Genomic DNA, 23,989 nt, shown 5'->3' with positions numbered 1-23,989 from the left:
CTGGAAATTTCTGCTGCGTCAACACCACCCAACCCTAGAGTGCCAGACAAGACAGGGGGGGATTTTGTTTGCAGATGCTGCTCTGGGGTATTTTTTTTAAATTGTTGAGCTGCCGCTGATCCTCATGATCCGCAGTGAGAGTTAAAAAAGTGTGGCGTCAAGTGCTTGTCTGTTTATTGGCGACTGAAGCTGAAAGCGTCTCTCCCTCGCCGCTTCTCTGTCTGACTCCCGTGCTGCGTGTTTGTGTGTGCGTGTGTGTGTGTCTGCTGTCTGTGTCTGCCCTCAAACCGGTCAGTTCCGTCTTCCTCCATTTTCTACCATGCTTACCTTGTGAAAGGGGAACAACCCCACTCCATTCACGTAGGCAGCGCTGCGCACCTCCAGTGCAGCCTGCAGCCAGGTGTGTTTTCATCAGATGATCTGTAAAAGTACCCGTGCCACTCTTGATTTAATGATTCTCTCTGCATTTGGGGGGGTTTCCAAACTTTTTTTTTTTTTTTTTTTTTTTACAATGCCAGACAAACTTAAACTAACGATTTTCAATGATTACACTTTGATATATGATGTAAACCCTTGTTGTTGAGGAGATGATCGTAAATGTACTGTGGAAGCCACCAGCTGAGAAGACATTCAGCCATTTCTGTACTAACTTTAAACAAATTAAACCACTACACATTTTGCAGGAGATCCCCCAACCCTCCTATATCAGAATGATGTTTTTTTTTTGTAGTTTTTTGTTTGCATAGTTTGAGAAACTTTGCAGTCTACCAGCAAGCCACTTTTAGATTAGATTAGAGAGCTTGATTGATTCCTTCCAGCTTATGGCTGTAAAAGCCAGTTAGATCTAAGCATTTCCCTCTGTTTGACAATGGCTAACTGGATCTCTGGGATTAAGAGACCATCTACTGATTTTTTTCCAAATGGTCTTAGGCCTCACTGGATTTATCTGGTTGTTTTGTCCTTCCTACTACAGAGTTAAGGGTCGGTGCTTGTCATGTTAAACCCTCCAAAGTCTTTTATTCAGTGATTCAATTACTATAGGCTTGTGTGTGTGTGTGTGTGTGTTTGCATGTATGTCCGACTGCACATTCGGTCCAGAATACAGCTTTTCTCCGCTTTCAGTGATGACAATCCCCAACTATCATGGCATGAAAACTTGCCAGCCACACCATGGCACCTTGGTGTGGGCCATCTCCCAGGATGCTTTGTGTCTGTGGGTTTCACCCCCCTCCTCGCTGAGGTTGCTTCCCTGAGGCGAGGCTGTGTAGTATTACCATTTCAAGAGCAGTGGACATCAGTGTGTGTGTGTGTGTGTGTGTGTGTGTGTGTGTGTCTGCACCTTCTCCATCTGTGTGTTCCGCGTGGAAAATATAATACAGACCAAGACAACAGCTACAAGGATGAGTGGAGGAGGAGTGTAGGCGAGCTCGGCCGAAAGATGGAAAAATTATTAGCTGCTTGTGGGATTGCAAAGGAGGATTTGAAGCACTTTTCCACTTGTGTTATCTCTCATGAATGGACCTTTTAGAATTGATTAAACAAGATAAGTGAGTAAGATTTGCCTTATTTTTTTTTTTTTCTTGGTTAAAGCCAGTGTTTTTTCGTTTGGTGTTTGTTGTTTGTTGAAGGTGGTGGAGGTTGTTACAGTGAATATGAGACGGATGGGCTTTGTTTGGGGTGGTAGTCAGGTTTGAAGCTCGTGACACTTCGCTGTGTGCATAAGCCTGCTGGTATGTAGGTGGTTCTCGGTGCTGCCATGCAGGTTGTGGGCTGAACTGTGTGGTAGCAGGTTAGTCTGCTTCAGCTATACGCAAACCCCGGGGATGTAGTGTACTACCCCCTCACAAGAGTGTGTGTGTTTATGTAGATGACTTGACAATAAGCAGTACAGTAAGTTGCTGAAATGCTTCATAAAGACACATTTGTTCCTTGTTAGCAACCTTGTACTCCATTCATCTCTCTGTCTCTAGTTCTCTCTGCCAGTTTTCTCCTCCCGATCCCCCCTCGGAGCTCACTTGTTAATGGGAACACCTGTTTGGCTAACACACTGCAAAATGAACAGTTTACACTCGCATGTACACATCTTACATGACACGTCTCTCTGGAGTTATCTGACAACTCTGTCTTCTTTCTGTCGCGCCGTGTATATTATCATTCTCACGTCTGATTTTCATGTCAAGACAGTTTGGCATGCATTAACCCCTTAATCCAAACCAGCTCCATCCCCCATCCCCTAATAACTCCCATGGCTTTATAGCTTAACTGCTTCTATAGCTCATTGTGCAGTGCTGAATACAGGTGTTCCTAATCCCCATGGGGTTACATGGATGCTGTGGGGGATGTGTGTGTGTATAACAGCTGCCTTCCCTATCCATCTATCTGACATGCTCATCCTCCCCCCCAGCAGAGAGAACAGGTGAGTTTAAGCCATCGCCACCCTGAACCACACACTCAAACAGAAATGCTCTCCACCACCCCGCATGTCTTTTCACATAGGTGTTAATATTTCATAGCTGAGTATGTGTGTGCGCACATATGCAAGAGAGGATGTCAATGAAAGCAATAAGCTCTCTTGTTCTTTTCTTTTGTCCCTGAATTTTAAAGTGGAAGGTAATTTGCAGCTTTTGCTCTAATTTTCATAATCTGGAGAGTAAAAATTGAAAGTCCATAAGCAACAATTATAATTTGATTGTTGCTAAAAATAAATGCAAGAGGGGTTTGCGCAGTGGAAATGGCAAGATGTCAGAAATTTATTCTTAGGAGTTGTTGATATTGCAAAACACCTTTTGGATTGCACATTCCTGAGAAAACAGATGAGGGATTTCGGTTTGTGTGTTTCATCAGGGTGTGTTTTTCCTTTTATTTAGGAATGCGGAGCGGATTGGCTCTTTCCAACTAGAGCCTCATGATCGCAAAATGCTTCTCAGCATCATGAGTTATTTTCTGGAATTTTTTACATTTATCATGTGCATCAAATCTAATCAGCCCTTCTCCTATTTCTGTTCCTCCTTAATGCACACCTAATTGTTGGTTTTATATGCTGTGTGTTTTCAGTTGTTCGGATGCTGTCAAAACAAATATTGCAACAAGTGGAGTGATGATGGTGGCAGTTTTGCCCGTCAGGTATTGCAAGCAAGATAGATAACATGAACATATTATCCTTTCATTTAGGTTTCTTTCTGGTGTTAATGAAAGAACAAAGGAAGAGATAGAAAGCAACAATGTCCTTTATATATTCAAAGCTTTACATTTTCAATCAACTGTTTTTAAAACTGTGAAGCACCTTAAGTTTTATGATATTCTGGCTCGAACCTTTACATTTCAGCAGGAATTATGAAAGAAATAATATTCTTAAAGTTAAAAATCTTTTCTTTCCTCCCTGTTTCTGTCCACCTGATTAGTGTTAGTCCAATAGTCACTCTCTTCTAGCTTTGAAACTTTGAAAGATCACATTGATTTGCGTGACAATGATTCACACATCACGTCATACAGCATGTTTTAAAACATCAACCACTGATATCGCTACTCCCTGGTAATGAGCTGACATGGGACTGGTTATTGCTTTTATTTATTTATTTTTTACCAGAAGCTCTTTGTCTTCCCAAACACACTTTCTCACTTCTAAATGAATCTCTTATTTCTAAATATTTTATAAATAGTTTTGTTTGCCCTTGAATGGTTCCAGTTGTCACTTTATTTGGCCCAGAGTTGTAGATATTCAGGTGGGGCATCCTTAATGCAGTAATAATTACCTATGGGCAAAGAACTGTCTACACAAACAAACACGCTCAGTCAAAGTACTCTATTGACAAGGTAGTTGACATCCTCAGCTCTCCACTTTGCAGAAAGATCACCATCTTTTTAGACAAATGTATATAAGCTATTAAGAACTTGAAGGTTTGGGCTTGGAAAAACCTCTTTGTTTGCAGACTGCTGAAAGCCTTGTATAAGTATAAGTGATTGTTAGTTGTTATTCAGTGAAAGAGTTTGTCTTTTATACACGCAGTGTGAGCATTTGATGAGAAATTGAGCGGCTTTGAGCAAATACATCTTTAGAAACAGTCAACTAGCCTCGGGCTGTGGCTGGTGAGAGATTTCCATATCAAAGCTCAGGTGAGAAAGGGAGACAGGGAAAGGCAGAGAGAGGAAGGAAAAGAGGGAATGTGAAGGAGAGAGAATGGGGAGAAGGGGGGAGGGAGGAGGGGGCGTGATGAAACAGACATCCACTCCAAAAGAGTTCTAGCCCTTGTTATTCTGTCTCTTTTTTTCGTGCAGCACAGTTTAGTCTGTGTGTGTCAGTGCTGTCTGTCTCAATCTAAACTCCTGCGTTAAAAAAAACACACAGAGGGAAGGTTGTAAAGACTCAAATACAAACCAACACCTTTCTCTACTCAATACCACACAAACACTGTCTCTACAACCTTGTGTTGACTGGTGCTGACCGCCGAAACAGCGTGTGGAGCAGAAAATGGTTTTCTCCCACCAATACCGTGCAACATCTGACCTGTGAGCTTCTGCCAGTATTTGGATCCCTGTTTAATATTATTACTGAAGTATAAAACCATATTTTTCCCTGGAAATATTTCTCTTCTTTAGCTATAAGTATCAGACCTGACCCCATGGAATTGATGGCGACACTCTAATTAATGGATTGAGTTGGAGATGGAGTTTTCGTTTGGCGCTTTCAAAGACGTGCGTGTGCCTCTGTATGGGTGTGTGTGTGTGTGTGTGTGTGTGTGTTTCTGATGAACATTATCCTGCTTTGTAGAGTTTTGTAATCCAGCCATGGACTCTGGGTAGAGTGCTAAAGTGCTGCTAACAAGGCCTGTTTAACATTCTCTCCCCTGCTCAACATACAATTATTCCACTTCGCTGCCATTAACATGTACAGTAGGACTGGGCTTTTAATTGGCCTGATATGACTAATGCCAGATCAACTTGGATTTGCTAATTAGTTTTTGCTTTAAAAGTGCCATCAGGACATGAAATATTCATTGATGTGAGGTGGAGCGAGGACTGTGGGTGGTATTAGTGGGATATTAGTGGTATAGGCAGGCTGTTCGAATGAGCTGGGAGAAGAGATTGAACCTACATTGGCCTGTTGTGGTCGGTTATTCATACTTTGGGTGAGGTGTTAGTTTTTCGTCATAATTTTAGACACCCACACACAAACACAAAGAGACGCATGCACATTCATCCCGCGCATAAATACACCACCTCCATTCTCAGCATCACAAGGCCACCTCTTCTTCTCCAGCCCCCACCTCCCCTCTCTCTTTCTCTCTGCCTCTCCTGCTCTCAACTCTCCCTATGCCCTCCACCCCCTTCCCATTATTTCATCTGTTCTTTTTTTTTTCTTGCCTCCTTTTCTCTCCACACCTTTCCCCGTTCCTTCACCCCCGTGCCCTCTGCTCCATCTGAGCTGCATCTACCTTTTTCGCTTTTTTTTTTTCCAGGTCTCCTCCTCTCCCTCCTTTTCCTCCTCCTCCACCTTCTTCTTTTCTTTTTCCCTCCCACTCCTTAATCTTCCACCTCTCCTCCTCCACCACCCCCTCCTCTGCTGTAAGTGGGCCAGGTGCCTCCTGTGGCCTCCCCTACTCCATTTCTCATTTTTACCCTTCCTCTACTCCCTTTCTCATTTTTACCCTCTCCCTGTTCTCTTTCTCATTTTTATCCTTCCCCCCTGACCCTAGCTCATATTTATACACCCCATTAATTCGCCAAGGTGAGCCTTCCAAGTTAGAATAACTCCTCTCTTTAGGTTAGAAGGTGACATCTCAAAGGGGGAGTTGGATTATTTTGATTTATAAAAGCTTTTTTCAGAGCTTAAAAAACGCATCCTTTGTGTATTATTATGTTAACTTTACAAATCGGTGGTGAAAAGGGAGCTCCGTCATTGTTGCTGGACATTTTATGAGCTCCCCTGTGTCAGTATACTTCCCTTTATGAACAACAGAGGTGAAGCCAATCCGAATGTGAACAGAAGTGAGTAGGCTCACATCCTCTTTTCAGTGGCGAGGGGCAAAACTCCCCCAACAGCCTTCTCACTGCTCTTTCCAGTGTTGCATTTGCGCAAACAAATGCAAACACACACACGTGCAAACATGCATACACATGGAAGTCTCATTGTTGCTGTCTTTCTGTTTTTTGCTTTGTGAAAGTGCATGGTGAGCGGGCAATGTGCTTTTCACCTCATCTCTTCCCCTCTACCCCCCCCCCCCCACTCTTCCTTTTACTCATTGTCATTCCCTCTGCCTTTGTCTCTCTTTGGCTCTTTCTCTTGCCCTCTTCTTTTCTTTCACTTTCTCACCCCCGCACGCATCCCTCCCTCCCTCCCTCCCTCCTGTCTTCTATCTCACCTCCCTCCTGGTTGTTTTGGTGTGTGAGCTGGTGTGTCACGAAGGGGGTGGCGGTTGATTGGTGGTTGGTGGTTTGGACGGACACCTGATACTGGCTCTGCCTCACAATGTGGGAATGTGTAACTTGTTCAAAATTAGGTTTCCAAGGTGGGTGTTGTCCTTAGCGATGGTGAGCATGATCATGAGAGTTTACACAGTGGTCCTTTTGTCTCTCCCTCCCTCTTTGTGTCTCTTATATCTGGCTGTGGCACTTCTGTACATGAATTTGCAGTTCTTTCTGTCGCCGTCGGGTGGGTGGATTGGGGGGGGGCAGCAATAGTTCCAAAAGCCTGCAAGCCATGGTAGCCGTTCATGTTAATCAACAGGTGACAGTCAAATGTCAAACCGCATTGGAGTAAACACACGCTGAGTGAAAAGACAGGACAGATAAGGAGGAGGGGGAGAAGGATGACAGAAGAGGAGAGGACAGGATAAAATTGAGGATCCAGGTGAGGCATTTGTCCGATCAAACCTCGCTCTTCGTCAATCACAGTGGACGCGCCTCAGCCTCAAGCCACACCAGCGTCCATTAAAAAGTTGCTTGTTTTAAGCAGTTCCATTTCAGCAAAAAGAAACTTTGCTTGAAACTTGACTTGAAATCTGCTGGGAGTTGGGGGGTTTTTATGAGTCACTTTAGAAAATATATAGCAGTAAATTGCTGCAATCCCTCCCAGAAAAGCCAATCAAGGCACAGCACAGAAACAAGGGAGACAATGAACTTCAATGATTTTGCATCTTCACTGATTGGTACTAGAATTTACTCAGGAGAAGGAGTAAAGTCGGTCAGTGTTGAAACGTCTAAAAAGATCACTGAAGGGGCAGGCCTTCAGTATCAATGCCACGTATTGATGAACGTCTGCGGTGATGTACTGTGCGGTAAATTGAACTCTCGCAGACAAAATTGAGTGTCCTCCATGTCCAGGTCTCCGTAGTCCACTGAGCAACCCTACTGTAGATGAGAAACCTGCCAAGGCTTTGCAACCATCGATCTCGAGCTACACTGACGCTCCTTCTGTGTTCTATTCTTCTTTTGCTGCTTCAGTGCTACTTCTTCCATCTCTATTGCTTTATTTGTTCCCCGTCTCTCTTCACTTTCCTTTCCCTCTTTTTTTCTTCTTGCATTCCCTGTCTCCCTCCCTCTTTCTTACCCTTCACTGTCTCTTTTCTGACTCCAAAAATGTGAGTCTCTCTATATTTAGACGCTCCTCTCCTCTCCCCTTGATTTCTTTCCCTTTATCTCACCTCCTTTTTTTCTACTCTTGAAGGACAGATTCGCAATAGCGCTCCGAGATTCATCAGTGTTGTATAGTGGCTGCTTTTTGATCAGCTTGATGAGTGACAACGCAGCCTCGGGCTATTATATACAAATGTGTTTTCATAAACACTTCTCTATCTATATGTAAATCACTGTGCTGCTCAGGATGTGGGAACGCTAGTTACTGGTGTTATTAGTGAATGTTGCATGTCATGGGCTAAGTTAATATAGTAAAATTATGTGTTTTCCTTATTTGTGTGTGCTCTTGAGTGTTTGTGAATTAAATTAGCTGGGAGTGAAGTCTCTTTTAATATTTGCTCTGGGGGGACGGAGGGTGTGCCTGTTGTCCTTGTGAGTACACACTTAAGCTGCAGCTTTTTTGCTCCCCTCTTTGCATGAGCTCATTGTAAGCTGCGGCCCAGTGTGGATTTGAGAAAGATGCCTCTGTTTGCTGTCTGACAGAGCGACAGTCACACCAAGTTACCCTTACACACACAGACACACTCTCTGGACACCCGCCTCGGCAACAGATAGCGACTGGCCACCCGCAGTGAGTCACCATTATTCACTTGCACATTCAAAAGCCACACATTTTAACAAACAACAATTAGCTTTTAGTCCTCAGACATTTCAGATATTTATTCCCTTAGGACTGGTCTTGTTGTATGATGCACTCATTTTTTTTTTTATTTCTTCCGCCCGGTGACCCTCTGTTTCATTTCCTCAGTACTCTTCACTTACTCTATGTATGTGTGTGTGTGTGTGTGTGTGTGTGTGTGTGTGTTCTTGGCTGAAACCTTTGTAGCTGGTGGCTTCAGTGACTGTTATAACTGCAGGGGAACATGCTGCCTGGTACAGTCATGTACAGTCTTGTCTAGCTGAGTTGTGACACGCTGCTTTTTTGCTATGACAGGTTTTGTGTTAAGACCTATGGAAGGGTCTGGACATCTCTCTCTCTCTCTCTCTCTCTCTCTCTCTCTCTCTCTCTCTCTCTCTCTCTCTCTCTCTCTCTCTCTGAGTGGCTTGCTGGCAGAGAGAGAGATCAGGGTGGGTGTTAAATGTGAGTTTTGAGCTGGTCATCATCACTTTAGCCACAAAGCCATTTGGAGCTTTTCAAAACATTCACCAAATGATAAAAATGGAGTGAAACCAGAGTAGACAAGGCAAAGGGATGTAAAAGTCAGCAACAGAGATATGGGAGAATTAAAAGAAAATTCATTTATTTACAGCATGGGCTCACCCAAATGTGAGTTGAAATCCCTTATTGTCAGTGGTGGAAGAAGTTGGCTACTCTGATCCTTTACTTAAGTTAAAGCAGAAAAATGCCATGTTCTGTAATAATGTTACAGAAATATTATCAGCAAAATGTACCTAAAGTATCAAAATTAAAAGTACTCAATATACTTAATGGCTACTCTCGCAGATAATAATAATACTAGTTATTATTATGTGTACAATATTTTTCCATTAAATGTAGTGGAGTAGAAATATAAAATAGCACAGAATGGAAATACTCAAATAAAGTACACGTATGGTAAAATTGTACTTAAGTACAGCACTTGCATAGAAAAACTGTGAATGACTCGTTCTTCGTGTGCTTCCAATTTTGCTACAACAATTTAGAGAATTGTGAGCTCAACCCCATCAACTTCGTTTGGAATGAACTGGAATACCGACTACGAGCCAGGCCTTATCGTCCAACACCACTGCATCCTGCATCCCTTCTAAAATTTTGTGGAAAACCTTCCCAGAAAATGAAAGGCTTTTATAGCATTTTATTCATCCCCGCAGTTTCAAAATGAGATTTTCAACAATCATAAATGGGTGAAATGTTTCAGGTGTCCACATACTTTGTTTGGGTGTCAACATACTTGAGTGTGTATATTGTAAGCACAAAATTGAAACTAGAAAGTCTGTCGGCAAAATGTATTGGATAGCTTAAGTAGTAGTTTGAATGCTTGTCTTTATTTTCCCTTCCCAACAAGTACAGTAAAACTCTGACCCCGCAGTTACACTATCCCTGGTAAGGAAAGCAAAAAGAAAAAAAAATATGATGCGTCTATGACCAGAAAAAAACCCTTACACGACATGCAGAGTTCCCAGAAGTCAGGAACTAATCCTGCTGTTAGACAATGTTGCACCTTAAAACTCCACCTCCCGTGAATTCCCTCATGATATCAGGGGTTTATACATCAGCAGATGAGTCTCCAATCTGTTCCAGTGATGAAACTGGGTTGTACATCAGGAGACCACACAAGGTGATGTGGTCATTGTCACAAGGGGACCCACCCCTCCTCCTCCCCCTCCACCATTACCACTACCACCAATCTCCTCCCACCTGCATAACCAAATACAGACACTTCCTGTAGGTGATTTCACTTCCCTGTACCACACAGATATGTTTTCAAAGAAGTGGCCTGTTCCTGTCTTAAAATTATACTTAAATCTGAATAATTAGGGAGAAGTTCTGTCACGCATTGGTATATAGCTGCAGTAGTTCTGCTGTGATTAATGATAAAAAGTAAAACTCAGTAACTAATAATCCTCTTGGGGCATAATAAAATGATTATTCAACACACGTACATATACACATATTCTTTTTGGGCTCTTTTTAAAAGCTTATACATCACCTGCACTTCCATTACTTGTGATTGTGCTGTAGCTGCAATGAAAAGCTGTTGACTGATGGTCTGTTTTTACACTTAACTTTAGTATGAAGTAGATAAGTGGAAGATTCCAACGCTGGTCGTTTGGCATTTGAATGACACCTCCTAACTCACAGTTCATCAGGGCTCCACCCCTGTTTGCATAGGTGGCCAATCCTGGCTGCAGTCTATGTAAACGGCAACACATCAAACAAAAGACTCACTGTCTGGCTATCTGTTCCCATCCCTTCACCTCTCCTCTCCTCCCCTCCCCTCCCCTTTTCACATCCTCCCTTCCCTTTTCTTCTCCCATCCTTTCCTCCTCTTGTTCCACTCCCTTATTTCCGGCTCTCACTCTCGTTTCTCCCTGTCCTCTCACCTTCCCTCCTCTGCCTCCCTCCCTCCCTCCTGCACGGCCCTCTTTCTCCTGCCCGCTTCGTTGTCTTAACAGTCCTCCTCATCCGCTCCTCCCTCCCGCTCTCCCCCTCCTTTCATTTTGGGTTCTCCGACAGTGGTAATGAGATGTTTCATTATTTGCATTTCACAGCTTTTAATAGAGAGAGAATTTAGGCTAAGCCCCGGGTCGTCAGTCAGGGAGCTACCATGGGAGACATAGCAGGCTTAGGGGCCTAGAGAGAAAGATAGCCCAGAAACTACACACACACATACAAGCACACATGCGCAAGTGTAAAAGAGGAAGACACAGACAAAAGACAAAAAGGTAGATGGGGTGATATGGCATTTCACACCCTTTTTTAAGCTCTTTGTGTGTCAAATAGTATGACTGACTCTTTGTGGGTCACTGGACACTAAAGTGCAATTTATATTTCTGCATCAAATCGACGGTGTAGCTTCTGTGTAGCCCCCTACCCTACGCCGTCACCTACGACGTAGCCTGACGTGCACCTCCTCAGAAATGTAACTACACGTCGAGTTGACACGGACCGTAAGCTCTGTGATTGGTCGGTTGGGTAGCCTTGCAATGCCTCTGAGCCGACAGGAAGTGTCCGTGCTTTGAAGTAACTTTTACTAGCAGCCAAAACGGCAGCTTTAACACGGTGGCTCAATATATTTGACCGTCACAACCCGAGTGAAATAACTCGTTTCACTATCAGAATGTGATCCATTCAGTCAATAACATTTGAAAAGGCTGAAACAGCCGCACATTTACAATTTTAGTAAGTCTCCCTAAGCCTCCTGGATCCTCTTTGGTCCCTCTCCACATGACATGGCTATCCTTCTTTGAGTCAATCTCTTCCTCCACCTTGTATCCCTGGATGATGGCCAAAGTAGCAGAGCACAGCCAGAGAAAGGGAGAGTGAGGTAAAGGTGCAAAATGTGGCATGATTAGAGCTGGTGGGGAAGTGGAGAAAATAAAGGTGGACAGATGGAGGGTGTGTGATAAAAGAAACAAGGGGGACTGGCAACCCGAACACTTGCAGGGAGATATGAAGAAGTCAGAGGCAGAGATAAAATGAGAGACAAATACGAACAGTAGCTTATTTTCAACACAAAATAAACGGCAAAGAAGCACAGCTAATAGCTTTGTTGTGTTATTTTATTCTAATTGCAGCTTGCATGCCTGTCTGTGTCTGGCTGTGTGTGCACAAGTGTGAGTATGTGCGTGTTGTTTTTGTCCGTGCCTGCCTTGGTGATGGGCTGCCACCCTGGCTTGTCCCGGAAGGCTGCCAGCTCCGTCGGATTGGGGATTAACCCCGGGATAATGGCCTTGATGCCCAGTTGAGTGGAAGCAAAGCTGTTTAAAAAATATTGGCTGCCTGAGTCACTCTCCCCTCTCTTCCTGTCTCCCCTTCTTTTTATCTTCTGTCTCTATCTTTCTAGCCTTGCTGTCTCTGTGATTCTGCTCTCCCTTTTCTTTCTGGTTTTCACTGTTCTTTATCTGTCTTTGCTCCACTCTTTACCTTATTTCTCTCTTCACTTTTCCCCTTTGCTCTAGTTCTGTGTAACCTCAACCCATTTTCACAATGACCTTACCTAACCCCCACACCCACACGCAACACAGTTGACATCAGTAACATTTATCACACATGCAGTATTCTATTGTGGACTTAAATAATACTAGCAAACTTTTAAATTTAATTCAACTTTCATTTTTTGTAGAGGAACTAGTATATTTTACACTAGGAATAAATGGCTGTCCTCTATCATGCTGTCATGTGTTCGAAGAACAGTGTCTCTATTGTCCAGCTGAATATAATTTTAACTCCACTTATGCATGCTGTCATTTTCCAGTATTTTTCTCTCATTATATGGGAAAAGGTCCACTTGCAAGCAGACCAGTTCTTTCTTCCTGTACCTATTTAATTTTTCATAGATATTAGCACACCATGTCAGAGATTCTCTTAATATGTTTTTTAGGCTAACGTAATTTATTTCACTTTGTTTTGAAAGGTTTACATAATATATAATTCATTTAGTGCAGACCTGCCAACCTGTTTGCCTTTACCACTGAAAACTGCCTGCTATGATATGGTAGTGTGCTGGTGCAAGTCTCTGCTGGAGAATGTGCAAAGAGGAACGTGTTGCTTTTTTAGCTTAACTGATAAAAATTTTGCAGCTGCAGCATGAAGCTGAGATGGTTGACAACATAAATGCCAACTCTTGGCTATTGAATCCTGACTTGAAATCCCCTCCTCCTTCCTCTTCACATTCATTCACTTCTTCAATCTCTGGCCAGTTTTTACTGCATCCTCCCTGCTGATTTTCAGCGACAGGACCAAGATAAAAGTAGAGATGTGAAAAGGAGGGAATTCAATGCTATTAGAGTATCCTTAAAGGTAAAAATGAGATGAACAGATAATGTGTTGGTGCAAAAGATTGGAGATTTATTGCAGCACTGCGCTTAGACAAGTCAAACTATTCAGAACAGTACGGTCAAATGACAAACTGTAGCCTAATATGTGTAATAAGGAGAAGGGCTTTTTTTATCTCCAATAACTGATTTTGACCATCAGATGCAGCCTAATAATCTGCAAACATAACATTCTCATACTATTAACATCATAAAGTGGATATGGCAAATGAGTTAGCAAACAGTTACTTATTTACACATTCAACAGCGCAACATTAGCATTCATTTGGAGTTGTGTTTTTGGCCACCAGATGAATGTGTCCACTGTCTTTTAGCTCTGTTTTGGTCTCCAAAAACTCCTGGCTCTTCGGCTGCTAAATGCTCCATACTCTTTACTAGCTAGTCACTTACTGTGTCTCTCCACTGTTTACTGTGTACTGGGAGGATAGCATACAGTCATTTTAAAACTATTTTGCTGAAAACAATACTGCTGCTGCTAGAAACAATGCTGATGAGAGCAGTGAGAGTGAATTAAAACATCAGTAGAGATGGCAAAAAATTTGTGTCAGTGATCTTTAATTTACCCAAAATGCACATATTCTTTGGTATTTTTGCAGCAAATGTCCATTAGCTGCACAAGTTCTATCTGCATGTCAGTCTGTTTTTGCTCTTTACTTAGTAATGGGTTTTATTTATTTATTTTATCACTCACATGCGAGGCTCTGTGAACTCTCAGTTTGACATGCTCATCCAACCAAAGCCATTTTATCAAATAATGAGCAGAATTGTTACATTTGTCGAGCAGAGGAACACAATTTGAATGTAGTGTGATTAGCTGAGGGTGGCAATTTTGCAAGCAGCCCACTGGCCACTAAATGGTAATTTGCCCTGACCAACTGGAAATCCCTTAATTCAGAATAAATATAACTGCAAGTGTATCAAACTGTTTGGATAGTGCTAACATATGAGGAACCTGCAGCAGTTATACCTGCACGAATGTTAATGACAGGCGCTACCAAAGAGAGAGTGTGCTGCATGTGAGTTTTATATTCTAAAATATGTTGGGTAATCATGTCTTAACATCCTGCTTGAAAATGTTTCACGCGTTGAAATGTTTTCATCCAGTGGTCTGTTTGAATACCTCGCGAAATCACAGCATGAGGCCGCTGTAAAAGCTGCCTGTGTTAAACCCCCCGTACAAACAAAGTATCGCTCTGCCTTTGATCCAGAAGGACCTTGCACTCTGTCTCCCCACGGTCCTGTGCGGTCAAGGAGGCAGAGAAGTGGCTCGGAGGGACAGGCTGCATTAAAGAGAAGCACAAGAAGGAGGAAGCCCCATTCTCTCACTCCATCACACGTCTGATCTCTTTAGTCGTCTGGCTGGGGCCTAAAGTGACTTTGCTTTGATGTGACCAGGACAAACCGGGTGTGATGCCATGACGGCCCTGTTAAGTGTGTGAACTTGTGTGTTTTTTAGTTCTTGCATGTGTTTGTGTATTTTGGGGCAGGGGCAGGATATGTGTGTGTGTGTGTGTGTGTGTGTGTGTGTGTGTGTTATGAGGGGAACAGGGCTGTTGATCATGTGTGGTTTTGTATGAGGGAAGGGGGGAGTTAAGGAGGACATTCACTTTTGATTTGGCCTCAGAAGGGTGACAGGGACTTGGAGCTCTGGTGGCATGCTCTACTGAAACAATCGACTCTGACCACAAATAAGCGCTCACAGACTGTCAACCTGCCTCCTGATGACTTTTTCCTTGCTTTTTTTTGCAGGGAAATTTCATAGAGGGATGAAAAGCTTTTTTTCTGCTCTGTGACATCCTGAAAGCAGGCTTTAGTTTCTGTAGCCTTGGTGAGACTACTAATGCTTTGGATGACACACAAAAGTCTCTGCCACTCTCTCTTTACTTGATTGTCTGACAAGTTCATTTTATCTTACTCTCCCATCTTGTGTCAAGTGTGTATTTGGGAAAAAAAAAAAAAGTGTGCTATAAATCAAGGCTGTACTCGCATTGTAGAGGGAGCGGGGGTTTGGATCCTGTTGATGGTCTAAGCTCATGGGGAAAGATGGAGTAGCTCTCTGAGGAAATGAAAAGCCAGAATGAACACTGGAGAGGTTTTTGTGGGTGTTTATGTGCTGTAGTAGGGGTAGCGTTGGGAATGGTTCCTCTGAAAAAGGGGTCTTTGACAGGAGGGATTTGGACATGCTGAAATTAAACAAGCCAATTAGGCAAGCACAGAGTTTAGAGGTCAAAGCGCACTCCATTAAAGTTCCTCTTCTCTGCCTAACTACTAACTCAGTATGTATCTGAGTCTGTTGAAGCAATAAATCTGATTAGACCTCTCCCTTTCTTTGTCTCTTTCTCTCTCCTTTTCTGTTGTTTTACCCTCCACTGAACATTGTTTTTGTTAAATTTGAGGCACCATTTAACATGTCTTTGGGTGCAATCCTAGCCACACACTCACGCCACATACACACAAACGTACACTCTAATGCTCCCTTAGAAACGTGGCCTCCTGCATCGGAGTGCAGTACCGCACTGACATTATCATTAGCTCTTTGGACACGCATTACCACAGAGAATGAAAAGTTGCGCTAATGAACTTTAGTCCCAGTTAAAAGACTTACTCTATTCCCTCACACTGGATTATTTGAAATTCTAAACAATACCAAAATTGTCAAGGTTTGCGCTTTACTGCATAACAGGGTTGTATGAAAAAAAAAGGAATTCTTCTCACATACTTGTCCATTATTTGTCCAGATTTTGTTATCCCTTAGAGATTTCTGCCTCCACCCCAATACAATAGAGGGGAATGCAATGTTTTTTGGTACTACTTTCCAAAAAACATCCAAGAAAGAGTCCCTGAAAACTATTGACAGTTTGTGCTGTCAATTATCTTGAGTAATTAGGACTGGAAAGAAATTTATTTTTTTAATATAAATGTTCAATGCCATGAGCACCACAAATTAAATTCGATTCCCCTCCATCATATTGGAGCAGAGTCAGAAATCTCAGAGACAAATTTCTCTTTAAATTCATCCACTCTGCTGCTGAGTAAATAGTTGTTATTATCAGTAGCATGTTGTGTGTTTGCTTGAGTGCTTGTTATTGTTGTTACTCATTCATCCTGGGACTTCAAAAACTGGCAACATATAGCCTAGTAGATTGACATGGAGAGCTGTGGGAGCCTGACCCATGCAACATTTGAGCAATGGCAGCCTTGTTCCAGCTGTTGATTTGGTTTAGCTGGCTTTCTGTCACTGATTCATCTGAGCTGCCGATAGATACGTTTCATATGGGGGCTGCTAACCTGCGTGTGCTGCACAGTGACCCAGGAAAAAACAAGGAATAGCAGGGTATTGAGCTTTTTCTCAGAGAATAAATGACTTCTTCTGTGTTTTATGTGGCTTTGAGTGGGAGCTTATACTGTAGAACAGGCCAGACAATTAAATGTGCCTGTGGCCCTGGGTGAAGAAGAGCAGAGAGAGGAGGAGGTGAGCTGCTGTGTCTTTAAAGCCGCTCGGTTTGTCTCCAAAGGTGAGAGGTGAAGACTCTCAATACCTCTATCAGGGCAACACAGAAAGGAAAGAATATCTCAAGGTTAGACTGCCATTATATTTTTTTCTTAGAAATGTGTGAGCTGTAGGATAAAAACATGCGTGGAAACTTGCCTTTTGAGACTCTGTCCCTCCTCTTCCTCCTCACAATTCTTTATTTCTATGACTTAAAGAAACGTCAGCCAAAGTGAACACTTGTGAGGTAACCATGAATTGATCAGACCCAGGCAGTTATTTATTTATTTTCTATTGAGAAAGAAAAGCTTCAGCAGTTGTCTCCATCAGTTCATCCGCTCGTCCACTGCTGTTCTTAGGAGGTGTGTTTGTCCAAGTGGACGTGGGAGACACTGTGGATTTATCTGATCTTACAAGCCATCAGGTTGAGCAGAGCTTTGCTAAACATGACCTGAAGTGTGCCGGCCCCCGAGCAAACGCTGCTGTCACCTTGGCCAACCCGAGCTGTCATCTCTCAGAATGGACCACGAGATCTGACAGCTGTGGCGTTCCCAAAACAAATCACTGCTGCGTTTGGTAACACTCTGCGTCCCCGCGATTTAGCCCTCACCAAGACGAGAGCGGGAGCGGCGGCTGCTAATGTTCTGTCTAATGCACTGCCTGCGTGTGTGTGAGTGTGTTCGTCTTCTTCTTTCACCCCGCACCCGTGTGTATGTTTTTGTTTGCAAGGGCTTATGTGTTTTCTCTTTGTTTTTTCACCACCTCGCTGAGTGGTTCAAAATAGCGATCTTCCTTCGTGTCCTTGTATTCTGCTCTCTCTGTGGCCTTAACCACCAAAATGCCTCTTGTATGTCGTCTAACTAGTACAGAGAAAAAAACACAGGCAATAATCTTTAGTCCAGGAAAAAAATTCACATCTTAGATCAGTATTTGTGAGCCCAAAGTTAAGAATCTTTATAGGATAAAATATTGTAAAAGTTGAAATCTTGAGCTTTCCTGAGGCTTTTATTTTGTAAGATTAACAATACAATATGCCAGTAAGCCTGTCACACTATCCTGTCAATGAATATTGAAAAGTTGGATCTTCATTCACTGACAGTTGAGCAGCTTCACAAATTGTCATTAAGAGTCTTTTCTCTGTAGTCTTCAGAAAAACTTTGTCTTCACAACCTAGACTGAACTGTGCAAGATCAGAAACACTGAGGTGAAGGTTCAAGAGGTGAATTTCCGTCTTAACTAGGCAGTTGATTGAATATTCACAGTCGAAGGAGAGATGGGGGAAAAAAAATAACAAGGAACTGAGGCTGTGTTTATTGATAAATTTAATGGTAAAGTGGTTTGTTCTAAATGAGGTGTTTTTCTCCCTCTCAACTGTTTTGTGAAAGTGTCATGCTTTTAAACTGACATTTTTAATGAGCTTACGCACACACTCTCTCTCTCTCTCGCAGACACACACTCCCACGCGCACACACACAAATGAACCTGTCAGAGGTTTAAACACAGAGATTTTTGACTATTTGTTACTGGGCTGTTTTTAGACATCAAACTACGACAGTTGAGATGTGGTTTCTATTGATGTCATTGTTTTTATGTCACAGTCATTACTGAGATATCCTTACCCTGGCTCGTCTTTTAAAGGACTGCTTCAGCTAAATTTGCTTATTTTTACCCCCTCACATGAAAATGATACCAACATTGTGAGCAAAGGGTTTGAGCATAGCTACGGCCATCAAACATGTTTATGGACTTAAAGGAGAAATGCTTGAATGTGATGATCTTGTTTTCTTTCAGAGAAATTTACAAAATTGCTTAAATATCCTTGCTCCTACACTGTATCATTTCTGCTGCCGCGCAATCGTATTCCCATACTGTACATTTAATGGTACAATATACTATTATGAAATTTCATGATGTTACATCTGTAGTTAATGTCATGCCTATCTTCTGTCGTTTCCCAGCAGATGTTTGGAGGAGAGGCTTTTGTTCAGCTACACAGATGAACAACAGGAAGGAGGACATGGAGATCGCCTCTCACTACCGTCAGCTCCTCAGAGAGCTCAATGAGCAGAGGCAGCACGGCATCCTCTGTGATGCCTGTGTCATCGTGGATGGAAAGATCTTCAAGGCCCATAAGAATGTCCTCCTGGGCTCCTCACGCTACTTCAAGACTCTTTACTGCCAGGTAAGGGACTGCTACACGGTTCAAGGGAGATCGTGAAGCACTTGTTTTTCTCTCATATCCTAGTAGTTTTGTTCTGTGTGTTTTCCAGTTGTGAAAGCGATGTCAGAACTTGTGTTATCCTGCATGAGATAAATAAACAAGAATACACTGTTGTATTCTTTCACCCTTCAGGTTAAAAAGGGGGCAGAGCCTCACCACCAGACTACTGTCACTCACCTAGACATTGTCACAGCGACGGGCTTTAAAGCCATTCTGGACTTCATGTACTCAGCACACCTCGCCCTCACCAGTAAGAACGTGATCGAGGTCATGTCAGCCGCCAGCTACCTGCAGATGACAGACATTGTACAGGCCTGCCACAGCTTCATCAAGGCGGCACTAGACATTAGCATCCGCTCTGAGATGGCTGACGAACTGGCCGACTTTGAGATGGGAGCTGTCGCTGCTGCTGGCATAGGCGGAGGAGGTGGAGGAGGAGTGGGTATAGCAGGACCAGGGGGTGTTGTGGGAGCGGGTTTAGGAGGAGGAGGAGGGGGAGGGATAGTGGGTATGGCTTCTGAAGCCCTGGCCTCCATCATGTCTGGTCGCAGCACCTCCCCTTGGCTGGCACGCCGCACCAGCCCGGCCAACTCTTCTGGGGACTCTGCCATTGCCAGCTGCCACGAGGGAGGCAGCACGTATGGCAAGGAGGACCAAGAACCCCCCAAGAGCCACGAGAGCCAGGAGGAAGCCTGCCATGACTCCCAGCCCTCCTGGCCACACGACTACAGGCCTGTCATTGTCAAAGAGGAACAGGTGTCCCCTGCCTCCTCCTCTCATCCCCGGGACACTCCCAGAGGGGCAGCCCAGAGCCAGGGGGAACAAGGGGCTGGAGGGGCTGCTGGAGGAGGTGGAGAGGGTCCCTGGCAACCCCTGTCAGGGTCAGGGCGGAGGAAGAACAGGAAGAACAAGGACACGGTCAGACATATTACCCAGCAGGCTGAGAGGAACTGGGATAGAGAGCGGGACAGGGAGAGAGACAGGGACAGTAGGCCTGGATCTCCCCTGCCCTCCATGCTGGCTGTGGCTGGATGGAACTACAACGGACAGGAAATCCCAGGTATGACTGAAAAACCTGCTTCTTATAGTGTTTTCTGTCTCCTGTCTTTGGAAAGAGCTACTGCATATTTTTCTTGTGACGCAGACAAAACTGACAGTGCAGTCGATTTGGGTAATCTCACAGCAATGGTGAAAGCAAGCCAAGTCTTTTAAAGTCTGAATACTGGTTTTTAGAGTGGATTTGTTGGTTAGATTATTAGTTTAGTTTCACAACAACAGGTTCTCAAAATTATATGGATGGACGCAGGCCAAAATAAGCAGACCTGCACACGACTCTGCAGTGCTTCTTTGGTGACTTTGAGGCTCTAGAGTCCCCCAGAGTTGCTGCAGTTTTGTATTGTTGGCACCTTCTTAGTTATCCTGTGAGTAATTAGTGAGTAAGATTAGATTAGTTAATTAGGTAACTAGAATCTAATTTGTCTGTGCTTTCAAACCAAGAGATCAGACTGCTTTGTTGCAGTGTGCATGACACTTTACAGTACATATGCTCTTAAGTCTTTGAATCCTGCTTGGATATTTCTATGCGTGTCAGCTAAGCGCACAGTTTACTAGTGTAAAATGACCTCTTTTCCTCCTCCGGGGTGGAGATTAGCGAGCTTCTACACTAATGTGTTAGGCCTAAGATGATTATCTCAAATCTTGGAGGTGTGAGGTGAAGCCTGGGTAAATGCAGGTGGATAATAAAATCCTCTTCTTACTGAAGTTTATGTAACTCTCACTCCCACATAAACAACAAAATGAAAAACACAAACACACTCAAGCACATATATTTATTTTGAGAAAGAATCTCTTGATCCTCAGCCATGCCAAATTGTTTAGCAAATTCCTTTACACTCAAAACTTATACATGGAAAACACTTAACTGTGTGTGTTTGCGTGTGTGCAAACGCACTGGTAGGCCCAAGGCGTCGATAGGTAGATCATTAAAAGTAAGAGAAGCTAATCCTGGGTGCATTAAGGGAGTTGGCTGCGAAATGGGCACACACGTCGCGCAGCGAAAGAAAACAGGATAATTGAATTGACCTGGGTCACTGCACGGATTACCAGTGCGCCCTCGCCATCACAGGCTCCTCCCCCTTCTCTCTCTCTGGGGTTTAGGGAGAGGTAGATGAGAGGGGGTAATGCAAAAGAGAAGAAAAACAGAGACAAAAAAAGAAAGGCGGAGAAGACAGACCATCAAGCTTATGAGGGTTTGTCTGCTTAGCTCCAAGTGTCTTAAGTCCCAGATTTTCTGACCTGCAGTCTGACCTTATTATGTTGCGCAAGGACATCTTGTGTTGAGCTTCAGAGTCACACACATGTACTACCGCATACACTTACAATGTAAATGGCACTATTAAGCCTGTTGGCCAGTTCTATGGTTTTGTACTGTGGTGGAAGGTAGAGTTTTAGTTTGGCTGAGGTGAAGCAGCCATTACCAAGAGGGTGTTTTCTCACTGCAAGGTTAGAGGAAGTCTAGTGTTGCTGCTGGTGTAGGCTCACCTGAAGTTAGCCAAAAGACATCCATTTATCCCCACTTTCAACTGGGTTTCGGGACTGGGCTCACAATGAAGAAGCACGGGGTATGGGGGGAACAAGAGTCTTTGTATCATGAGGTCATCAACTATTTGGGTCTCCTTCAGAGGGTTGACCTTGTCATTTAGCAGTAAAATATCATGTTACCAGTGGGCTTACATGACGTTTGTTTATGACAACCAGGATATGTTTCACTATTGTGTGTTGAGTCAGTGGTTCCTGTGTGTTTAACGGCGGTATGGGGGATTGTTGAACAGGTTTAGTGAAGTCATAAATGGAGTCTGAACATGGGAGTGGTGTAATGATTTGGTTGTGATTGTGATGCCAATAAGTTCTTACAATGAAAGATTTTTAAGACAGGCTCAAAAGTACACCTGATCTCTGGGGGCTTCTGAGGTTTTGTCTACTTAAGTCTTAAGTCTCCTTAAGTCTGGATTTTGTCACCTGCAGTAGAAGATCCAAATTACGGGCATATGGAAGAACCAAGGGATTAAAATAAAAAGTAGGAAATAGGCATTATTATGCCTAATTCTATTGAACATTTATATATATATATAAAATGTCCAAAGGCTGCGGTTGTTGGATTATCCCTCCCAATAGCAGGCCCACACTGCACTGTTTTGATGATGTATGCCAATTAATAAGCCTAACGATGGCTCTGCTAATGGTGGTCCTGTTCCATTAAGTGTCCCAGTAAGCCATGACAGTAATACTGCAGGCTCAACAATACCAGGACCCTGAATGTGACACACCTAAATGGAATGCAGCCATTACTCTATTAAACGCACAGGATGTCATTTCTGCCGCTGGGGGTCTCTCACACCAAAACAATAACAAAAGAGTAGTTTGATGACGGCGTGAAGTAGCGTGGGATCATGGGAGTTGTTCATGTCTTCACTGTTAATAAACAACCACCATAGCAGGTGAAAATCTATCTGATGTGATTCAGGCATGTCACGTGCCTGAGTCACATGCATGTTCACGGGCGAGGTGGCGCGTTAAAATTTTATTCGCATCACGTTTAGTCACGTTCGCAGACTTCCTTCCCCGCTCTCTGACGTGTCCTGTACTTCCCAGGAAGTAATAGCAACCAGAGTGGGTAAAGGGGATATGATGGCGTGAAATTCAGCGAATAAAATGCCGGATTTCTCTGGGTTTGAACATTGTTGAAAACATTCAGGATAATATAGTTGATTACATAACTGATCATTTGTAGGTCAACAGATTAGGGTTAGTTTTACTATTAAGGTCAATTTTAGCATTTGGGAAGCAGGATTACTGAAGTTAAACATGAAAGAACAAACATAGTGTTACTGCGTGTGCGTGTGTGTGTGTGTATGTGTGGTGGGGATGTTGTTCCATGAAGTCCAGTTGTTGCTTTGCATGAAGGAATACAGTAGGCATAAAGGAGAGAGGGCACCTTCAGTCTGAGATGAGTTTAATTGCTTCATTCTTTATTGATGAGAAGTGCGCTCTCTCTCTCTCTCTCTCTCTCTCTCTCTCTCTCTCTCTCCTCTCTCTCTCTCTCTCTCTCTCTCTCTCTCTCTCTCTCTCTCTCTCATATTTTCATTCATCTGTGATCGGTGGCCATGCTTTACTATTAGAAACGCTTATATTACATACAACACAGGGGCTGCTTGACTGAGGATTTTGCTGGATTATTCAGTAATATAAGGATAATATATGGCTGTGTAAAGGCTCAGCGTATTAGCGCAGAGCCGTTTCAAAGAGCTTGTATGAAAATGCTGTGTGCCTGTGTTGACATAAACAGCTGCAGGAATCAGGATTTGTTTTCTTTACATCCCCTTCCCTTGCAAACATCTGCTGTGTTCACTTGATGTCATTATTGAGGCCACTAAGCACTCAACTTCCTCTTCTGTCTCTTGCTAACGCTTGATCTCACTCTTTCTTTCCGCTCACCTTGTCTGCTGACACAAATATTTTAAATCTCACGTGTGAATTAGGAAAGAGAAATCAGCACCGCTTGCATTCCAGTCATTTGATCGTGTGTGTATATTTTTTCTGGCACAATAGTATATTAGAGGTGACAATTTTTCAGGAGGGGAGTTTTAAATAGTCTCTTCTTCTCCCGCCTGCTTATGTCGTAAACCTTGAAATAATTACCTGGAATTATTTTTAGTTCCCCCCCCCCCCGCTGCTTCTTCCAGACCTGGATTAAAAAGCGTCTGCAAATCAAAGACAAGAGTTTTTTGAAAATCAAGCATCAAGCTTTTTAAAATAATTCACTATATTCTTCTTTGATGCCTCATATCAGCCTTTCCTCTTGTCATCCATGTGGTGCCGAAACAATGAGTCGATCAGTCAATTAGATGAAAATGAGCGGTCAATTCATTTATCAATTATCAAGCAAAAACGGCAAACATTTGCCCAGTTCCAGCTTCTCAAATGTGAGGATGGGCTGCTTTTTTCTGTTTTGTTTGATTGTAAATTGCAGATTCTTTTGGTCTGTTGAAAGTACAAAACAAGTTTTAGAAACTTGAGATTGTTCACAAATTTCTGATGTTTTTCGGTAAAAGTCAATGCTATTACCGTATTTATTTTATTAAATTAGG

The 23,989-nt window shown here is 43.1% G+C and overlaps 1 protein-coding gene across 4 annotated transcripts in view; it reads left to right on the top strand.

Moving 5' to 3' along the window:
- The window catches only part of zbtb46 (zinc finger and BTB domain containing 46), a 61,604-nt gene that overhangs the window by 1,454 nt on the left and 36,161 nt on the right, over positions 1–23,989 (top strand). For 3 of the 4 annotated variants that reach the window (XM_038722394.1, XM_038722393.1, XM_038722391.1), the window contains exons 2-3: positions 18,580–18,803; positions 18,975–19,902. In XM_038722394.1, coding sequence (XP_038578322.1) covers positions 18,618–18,803; positions 18,975–19,902 — 1,114 coding nt within the window. In that variant the 5' untranslated portion in view covers positions 18,580–18,617. The remainder of the gene's footprint in view (positions 1–18,579; positions 18,804–18,974; positions 19,903–23,989) is intronic. The other variant, XM_038722392.1, reaches the window with a different exon arrangement.

Source organism: Micropterus salmoides, unplaced genomic scaffold (assembly GCF_014851395.1).
Source record: "Micropterus salmoides isolate LMB-PRFRI ecotype aquatic unplaced genomic scaffold, ASM1485139v1 Ms_hic_scaffold_16, whole genome shotgun sequence".
Classification (NCBI taxonomy): Eukaryota; Metazoa; Chordata; class Actinopteri; order Centrarchiformes; family Centrarchidae; genus Micropterus; species Micropterus salmoides.
The sequence above is the reverse complement of the archived record's forward strand: the minus strand, read 5'-3'. Positions and strand labels throughout refer to the sequence as shown.